The sequence below is a fragment of the Macrosteles quadrilineatus genome, unplaced genomic scaffold, assembly GCF_028750875.1.
Source record: "Macrosteles quadrilineatus isolate MER2022 unplaced genomic scaffold, UCM_ALF_1.0 Scaffold_5__1_contigs__length_97177068, whole genome shotgun sequence".
Classification (NCBI taxonomy): Eukaryota; Metazoa; Arthropoda; class Insecta; order Hemiptera; family Cicadellidae; genus Macrosteles; species Macrosteles quadrilineatus.
The window spans coordinates 48,955,357-48,964,513 of record NW_026542598.1 but is presented as its reverse complement, the minus strand read 5'-3'; the positions used below and the strand labels follow the sequence as shown (position 1 = coordinate 48,964,513).

General features: G+C 35.5%; 1 protein-coding gene across 1 annotated transcript; it reads right to left on the bottom strand.

Annotated features, from left to right (window-relative positions):
• Positions 1-7,111: 7,111 nt before the first annotated feature.
• On the bottom strand, positions 7,112-8,473 carry LOC128995582 (uncharacterized protein K02A2.6-like). The gene has a single exon (XM_054420599.1). The coding sequence runs from the start codon at positions 8,471-8,473 to the stop codon at positions 7,112-7,114; it is 1,362 nt and encodes a 453-aa protein (XP_054276574.1).
• Between the last annotated feature and the right edge of the window lie 684 nt (positions 8,474-9,157).

Below are 9,157 nucleotides of genomic sequence, written 5' to 3'. Positions count from 1 at the left end.
TTGCATTGAACATTCATAAAACTCACCAATTCAATTACCTCAATAACTGTTTACCAGTATTATTGTTGTGAGGGATTGGGGTTAGCTTCACTTAGTATAGGCCTATAACTTAGGTCTAGTTTTATTTTAGCAGTTAAAAGTAAGAAATTGTCGTCAACCACTTTCAAAATTTCCCTATTGTGCAATAAAATTTATCAATACAACTATTTTATTGTCTAAGTTACACCATTTAGTCTTAAACCTTGCCTGTAAACCACGTGGTTGTGATTTCATTTCGTAAAACGATTTTGTATTTTTAGCTACAAGAACATTTTTTACAAAGTTTCTTGCAAATCAAGGGCGGTGTGATTTTTGTTGGTATAATTATGTTGTAGTGTTTTTTTAATGACCTCGTTTTATCTTCTCCTTCTCCAAGCAACATAAACTTAGGCCTAATTAGTTAACTATTCATTGTTGTTAAAAAGAACAGAACCATTTTACAATTAAATATAAACGGCATGGAGTTTAATCACTCAATATAGAACTGATTGTTAATCATTTCGTATTACATACAATATACTATAATATGCTCTTTAGTATTATCCAATTTTTTCTTTTGTACTGTATTTATCATGTGGTAGATTTGTTGACTAATGTTGAGGCTCTTGTTTACTTTTTAGTGTTTACTCGCAAATAATGACATGGCGACCAATTAACCCATAAGGCCCATGTTAAATTTCCAAAAGTTTGCATTCATGTAGGGAAAAGTCCTATGGTCCGATTTGTACCGTTTCAGATTTATACCTTCCCATGGTTGGTTACTATGACTGTGTTAAATTTCATGCAGATCGCTTCAGCCGTTCAGGAGGAGTATTTGTAATAAAAAAGCAGGAGTGTAGTATAAGAGCTTCGCTCGCTTCGCTCGCTCCGCTCAATTAGTCTTTCAAACACTATACAACACGTTTTTAGGTTCAGCTAGCAACACAATTACACAAATGGTGCCCTGGAGAAAGTAGTACCCGTGGTCCGTATCACTCCGCTATTTTTCCTCGGCAAGAAATGTGCTCCGTCTTTTGAGAATATAGTTCCGTATGTTTTTGTAATTTGAAGTGGTTTCCGCGCCTAAAAAAAATGCTTTAAAGGTATTTTCTTGTTTGTTAAGACCGTAGGAATGTTTTAAAAACGTTTAAAAGAAAAGTCCAGAAAGTTCAGAAATACCAAAACTATAAACACGAAATGACAGGTTAAATCGTAGTTATAATAGTCAATCAGCTGTTCATAGTATTATTATCTTTAAGTGTTGCCAACCTATTTCCAAGCGTACACGGATTACGTGCATAATAAAACCACGCTGTTTTGTGTTGTTTGGTTGGAATCCTGATGTGCGGCAAAGTATAAACCGTGCGGCAAAGTATAAACCGTACGGCAAAGTATAAATATGCAGCAATTAGCAGCTTTCTGTACTATAAACAGTACAGGGAAGCCAACTTTGTCGGGTGACTGTAGGAAAACCAAATTTTTACCTCATAAACCCCCTAGTAAAATCCCGTTCGTTCCCATAGTTGGATCTGGTTCGAAGCTGATATTTAATTATCTGCGAAATTGAGTGTAGGTTTTTTAACACAATCTAAAAACATCACGGCATGGTTAACGAATTTTCCAAGGGCAGAGCCCAGCATAAATATTGTTTTTATCTCAAAACTAAGATTCTGAGATATTCCCAGTTCCAAGAAAAATATAATAATGTAATTTAATGATGTTTCTAACAATTTAGAGGGATTTGTTGGATATGATTGTGCATTGTGGTCGCAAACGTTAGTCGTATCATAAGGAAAGGATTAGGATATACGGTAACAGCACAGATTAAATGATGGCAATAGCTTATTTCCTATGTGGGAAATTCGCCTAAGTAAGATGAACAAGTATTTTAGTTTTGGTTCTGTATCAATGATTGAAAACTAAGAATTATGAATGTTTGGAATAAATTACATTCTTCCTGTTAATGATGGTACAAAGGTTTTTTGACAATGAAACTGAAACTCAAACCGTATTGAAAAATGCTCTGATATAAAGTCAACTGTTTATCCCACATTAAACTAATTAAGTGTGCATTTCCCACTAATTTTCCGAAAGCAGAAGTCCATGGACCATGATCCGACAGTGAAAATTAATGTAGAATAGAGAGGGGTGATATGTGATGCTTTATTACTGACCAAATTCTTTAGCCAGGATTGTTATCCAATAACAACTCACGATCAAGAACACCTGGGTTAAGTTTTGAGCCATCTAAACCCAACTTCTTGGTCCCATTTTCTTTCTCATGGTCGAACCGGAAACCTTACAATTTCGTGTACTATATACTTAATTAACCATAACAAGAAAAAAATGATTACAATTAATATTGCTAAAAACATTTAGAATAAAAGATTTTTTATAAGAACTTGTATACGATTGTATTACACACAAAAATTTACGTTCAATCTAATCTGGGCTAAAAGTGTTGCGAAGAGTGTGGTTAAGGTTTACGATCTTGGAAGCGTGAACAGTAAAGAGGGTGTTAGACATTTATTAGACCACATCACACTGACGTCAAACTTGCAGCATGCCTATCTATAATAACCATCACTGTAAGCTAATCCATTATCCTATGCCTATAGGTTACTACGTCATCCAAACCATTTATGTATTTTCATGAGTGAGTGTGTTGTTTCCTTAGTTTTAGAATGTATGAAATAATATAATTGTCTGGGTTCCGGTAGCCCAGTAATAGTGCTGAGTGCTCGCTTTCAAGCGTCTAGGTTGCTTTGTTCGAATGTGGACCAAAAAGGCCAAAAAGGAATATGGACTGTCAGTTAATAAAGGTAGATTGATAGTTACCCGACCATCCTCTTGCGTAAACACACAAAACAGACAGCGTAAGATAAGATTATTTAGATTTCGTTTTTGAAATGTGAATACATGTCATCACGATAAATAAATCTACCATAAGCAAAATCATTACTATTTAGTGTGTAATTAATTGTAGTTATAAACACAAAAATTAAATTTGTGAACTAATAGTTTGATTCACCATCTGACTTGTGACTGGTTTTTAGTGAACATATCTGTCTTCTGTGAGATACTATAGGCTGACAACAACAGACTTGTCTATTAGTGCCACAGCTTGAGTCCTCATTGGTGGATTCCTCACTACGACTCTTAACTTCTTAACCTCGTTGGATTATCACAAGCAGGTTTATGCCTTCGACCTCCATTGATTACTCAGCGAACCAATTAATTATACGGTGCTAGTGCTAGGCTGAAGAGGGAGGGCATAGTCGTACAACAGCCTCAGGATTTCAGCCCACTGGAACAACACAACTTCAACGGTGCTGTTTTAGGCTGGAGGGACAGCGCCTTCGATCTTCGACCCCTCGGCCGTTCATCACAACTACTATGTCACTATATTATTATCACCACCAAAATCTTAGGATATAACAAGAAGAAACTTTTGAGAACAGAAGATAGAATATTTCAAGAAGTATACATATCTGGGTAATCAGAATATCGTCGGGGTATTCCTCTTACATGCAAAAAAGGTATAACTTGTAAGTCAAAAGTTTCAAAATTATATTTGAAAATAACTCGTATTTTATTTCATACAACTGTTAAATCAACGGGATCGTTGTAGTGTACCTATATCAACAGTCCTTAAAAATATCAAAACTGAGATTTTAAAAACAGTATCTTAATTTCTAATTTCTAAAAAGTATTGGTAGACCAAGACCTTATGACGAACCATACCCCTCCTGAATATAAGATCTTAACACGCTGCTGTTTATGGTACAGGAAATTTTAGGAATGTTATAAATTTTAGAAGTAAAAATATTTTACACTAACCATTTCTGTAAAATGTTGGTATTGTTTCACAATTAAAGAATGTATCTGGTTCAAGGAATCACTTATATTTACTGAAATATGGTTAAAGCAGAGGGTTAGATTGTTTTACAATAGTGGCAGATTTGTTAGTTAAAGCTACAACAGGCAAGAACCATAAATAATGCAAAACAAACTCTGAAAATTGTGCTAATTCTGTGAAATTGCCTCGCAATCTGTGAGAGGTGGGGGTGGAAAGTTTACTGTTCACCCTTGCCTGTGAATATAACCAATTCATTCCTCTATCTTAAAATATTTAACCGACCCAGGTTTTAAACTTTCACATTAAACTTGCATTTAACTTTGGAATGTAATTCCTTGCTAATTACTTTCGCTACATAAATATTACTTTTCGCTAAACAAACAATACTTTACCTGATATCAACAAAGCTACAATCAGCTGAATTTTACACTAAAATTTATTGTACAGCCGTATTGTATTTAGATTCGAAAAATGAATAGATTACGAAATATCAAATGTATATTTAAGGTTTATGAAGTAGTTTTTTCATAGTGATGAAAAGTATCGTTCAATACTCGTCACGAAAGTCCCACTTTAAGGGTTCGATAGTGTTTCCCATGCTCGTTTTCGACTCGCATGTAAAACGCTACCTCGCCCCGAAATGGGTCACGTGACTAGTAGTGAAAAATACTATTTATTTACAAACTAGCCGATAGCTATATTAGGTAAGAATAATATCTAAAATAAGTATGGAAAATCGGGATTTTTGAACCGTAAGAAACAAAAACTCAGTCCAAGCGGTTTGTGAAATAATGTTGCGAACTAAACACTTGATGGATTTGTTGAGAGGTTACGTGAATGTCAGGCAACATGGGATGTCTGGAAAGTTTACAAAGTTATAGACACCGACACAACCTCCCAACACTCTGGAATACCTTACATTTACATTATCTCAGCTAAGTTCTCACTTTGTTCATGATTTACTAGTGGTCGTATGATTAGCTAGTGGACATTATATTCATGGAGTATCACCACTAAATACACAGAGTGAGGCAGACCACATGTGCACATACTTTTCGGAGTACGTTTTCATCTAGAAACGCGAAATAAAATTATTCCTACCTAAATCACATACGAAGAATCCATTTAAAATACTTAGAACGTTATCCAAGCACAGGGTGTTCCAGAAATGAAGGTCACGGGTTCATATCTCGAAATTTCCTCATGTCAACCTATTATCTCATTGTACATTTTTACAAGGTCTTGTTATGAGCAACATTTAGGTGGAAACAGAACTCAATTAGCTCAATTCATTTCAAAATGGCGGCTATTTTTGTGAATTTTTCGCGTAGGCCTATTGACGTAACACCCTGTATTTTCAAGACCACTAAACACCTTGTATAATTATTAGTTGTAAATCTGCAGCTGGAAATTGTTAGTATTATCACTATTGATTTTTGGACATAATATTGTTTTTATTAATCAATGGTAGGCTTTTCACTAGATAATAGCATTGACTATATATACCTACAGATATATATACTATCATAGATAAAACATAGTCTATGATACTATACTGTAGGTATATATAGTCAATGATAATAAATGATTGGTTATACAAAATACAGTAGACTGTTTTATTTTAAAATGTCCATTGTGCTGTGTAAAATTTGTTAAGAGTGTAAAAATTCATAAATATTAACTAAATGTAAATATTATGTTTCTAAGTACTTAAAGACCATGTTCATTCTTTAGTTTGCCGTAACGGGCATTACTAAGAAGTTAACAAAAATGTTGTGTATGTATTAAATTATAAAATCAGCTGTGAGCGTCACAGACTGGCATCACAACATACAAATACTAAACTATCAACATACCTCTTTATAACATAGCTTTATAGTCTCATCAGATAATAATAGAGATGTATTTACATTAGAAATAAGATAAATTTAAATTATAATTAGCAATTCCGTAGAACTGCAAAGCATATCAGGTTTCCAATTAGACCTGAATGTGCCATGAAAGCCACAACAAGATTATCTGGAGCAAAATTACTGCAATCTGCAGAACATTCTTAGTTATGGCGTATTCTTAACAATTTAGGAGTTAACTGACTTTATTCCCTGTAATGTTACATGTAAACAGTTCCAATATAAGATATGAAATCATATCCTATAATCAATCCAATGTTGATACAAAATAATATTATGACACTAGTACAACAACATAAGTGAGTTTAACATTGACTTTGAATGTGAAGGTTTTTGAAGCACTTATTGTTTTAGTGGCTGTATCATAGCTAAGTTATATGATGATAATTTGTACTCATCTAGTACTAAGAGGGTTACCAGTTCGATCCTGAACAAAGTCAGTAGCTTGTGGATAGTCCGACATTAAAATTAAGCTGTTGTAAACATTGTCGATTTCGATTATAACAATCGCAAAGATCGACATTATGTATCGATTGGTTTTTTAAAGAAAGGTTTTAGCTTATTATTGCATTCTTGTCAATACTTCGACATATCGATGGTATGTATAGTAACACAATCGTGATAGACGAAATTAATGATCGAATCACATACAGTACTAAATAGTTGCTTATTTACTAGCAGAATTGAAAACAAGTTGCAAGTAGTTGAAATAGTATATTTCGTACCTAGGGCCGAAAATGAGGTTTTGCCGGCTCGAGATAGTTTTTAAGTTCGAGACGAAGTCGAGAACTTAAATCGATCGAGAGCTGCAAAACCATTTCGGTCCGTGGTACGAACGCTATTTTTCACCACACTATACCCTATTACCACTATTCACCACTATAATAATGCGCACTAATAACTATAATAATGTGTTTAGTCAACACAACTACAACTTTAAGGTTATGTGAAGAAATAATTTGAGGAATCAGCAAAAATAAAAATAAATAGTTGCTAGGCAACGGTGACAATATCACAATTCTATTGCAATGCTATGGGTTTTGATTGTGTATTTAAAATGCATTAATGTTTTAAGTAAGCGGACAGCTGATTTTGCGGCCCCGGCCTGTAAAAACCTGCTCGGTCCCCAAATTACGATGACAGCTGTTGATTCCACTAATTTTACTAATAAAAGTTCACATTTTGTAAACGAAAATATAAAGTATGTTTTTATTAAACCACAATCTGTAAGTAAACATAAACAATTCAACAAGTAAACAAAAGAATAATTTGAACACATGTTAGAAATAAAATGTAAATAAAACATATGTTAACACCTCCTCCTCTATTTACTGTGCTGAGGCACTCTGCGAAGAATCAGCTGATCAACATGTCTTCTAGTTATTCGCCCATCTTCCAGCTGAACTACGTACATTACATGTCCTTGCTTTTCAGTTATATAGCCCGAGTACCACTTGGATGATCCATTGACATATACCCGCGCTTGAACCTTATCTCCAACTTTGAAATTCCTTTTTATACCGACTTGGAGTCCCTTGTTCTGAAATTTGTTCGGTTCTAATGTTGGAACAATTATTGCGAGGTTTGTTCGTACACTCCTTCCAAACATTAAGTGGTATGCTGATGTACCAGTTGAATTCGGGGATTGCCTGAGTTGCATTACAAGCCTTTGGATTTTATTTGGCAGTGTACCCTTTTCTCCCTCCATGGATTTTAACGCCTTCTTGACAGTCTGCACGTATCTTTCAGCCTGGCCGTTTGAGTTTGGGTGATATGGTGCCGTTGTTCTGTGAACAATCCCACATTCATTCATGAAGTTTTTGAACTCTTGGGAAACAAACTGTCTTCCATTATCTGAAACTAAGATTTGAGGAAACCCAAAAGTTGAAAAGATTTTCCGTAATTCTTGGACTGTCCATGTACTTGTAGTTGTTCTTGTCTGTATCACCTCCACCCACTTACTAAAAGCATCCACTAATATGAGGTACTGTTGGCCATCTGTTGGTCCTAAGAAATCGATGTGCACTCTCTCCCATGGATTAGTAGGTTGTTCCCATGGATGGATAGTTTTTCTCGGGTTGTTGCATTGTTCAATGCATTGTCGACATTCAGCTACCATCTGTTCAATATCCTTGTCTATACTTTTCCACCAGCAAAAACTGCGAGCTAAAACCTTCATTTTTATTTCTCCTAAATGAGCTACGTGTAATTCTCGAAGCACGTGAGGTTTGAGGGATTGAGGTATCATGACTCTCCAGCCCTTCAGTACACAATCATCTTGAATGGACAGTTCGTTATCGTGAAATCCATATTGTTCGACAGATTGTCCTGATTTTAAGGCCTGTAGGACTGGACCCAACACAGAATCGTTGATAGTTTCCTTAGCCACCACGGTACTGTTGACATTAAGTGTTTCTAGTTGGTTTATGTGGTACTTAGAGAGGTCATCTATTGCATTTTCTTGTACAACTTCGGTAGGGAAACGTGAGAGATAATCTGCATTGCTATGATGAGCAGTTTGCCTGTACTCTATGTCATAGTTGAACCCGGAGAGAAAGTGAGCATAGTTGAATATCCGTGTTGCCGAGATTGTTGGTAAGGTCTTTGCTGGATTAAAAATTGAGACTAGCGGTTTGTGGTCTGTAATCAAAGTAAACTTGCGGCCATAAGAAAATGGGAAAAACATTTACGCCATACTACAGTGTTTTAACGAACTTCCCACGCAAGTATTTAGTCCAGAAAACAGCTGTTTGCCGCCAGCTTAATCAAATGGGGTTTCATTGCGTACTACTGTTATGCAATGAGTTTTACCGGACACCAATCAGCTGATTATACTGTATTTGGGTGGCAATGAGTGGTTGTAGACAAAAACATAACCTCGCTTAGAGGTTATGACTAGTGATTTTTAGTCCTTTAGTTGGTGGTAATATATAAGGATTTGTAGAGATTTAAGTACAGTATGGCGTAAACTATCGTACGTAACTCGTCCAAAATGTGTTTACCGGACTCGTATGGTAATCCCGTACTCCACTTCGTCTCGCACGGGAACGACCACACTCGTCCGGTAAACACTTATTTTCAGGACTAGTAACGTAATATACTATTTCAGGCCCCAATATATTCCCAAAGCTTCCTTGTCGATTTGAGAGTATTTTTGCTCTGATTTTGTTAAAGATCGAGAGGCGAAGGCAATTGGTCTGTCCGTTCCATTGCTATAGCGGTGAGACAGAACGGCTCCCACACCTACCGGTGAAGCATCAGTAGCTAAGACCAGAGGTAAGCTAGGATCAAAGTGAACCAAAACGTCGTCACTTGTGATAATTTCCTTAATCTTCTGAAAACTCTTTTCACAAGATGAATTCCAATTGAA

Bases quoted from the DNA above. Each gene is read 5' to 3' on its own strand.
- LOC128995582 (XM_054420599.1), bottom strand. From the start codon at position 8,473: ATGTTTTTCCCATTTTCTTATGGCCGCAAGTTTACTTTGATTACAGAC.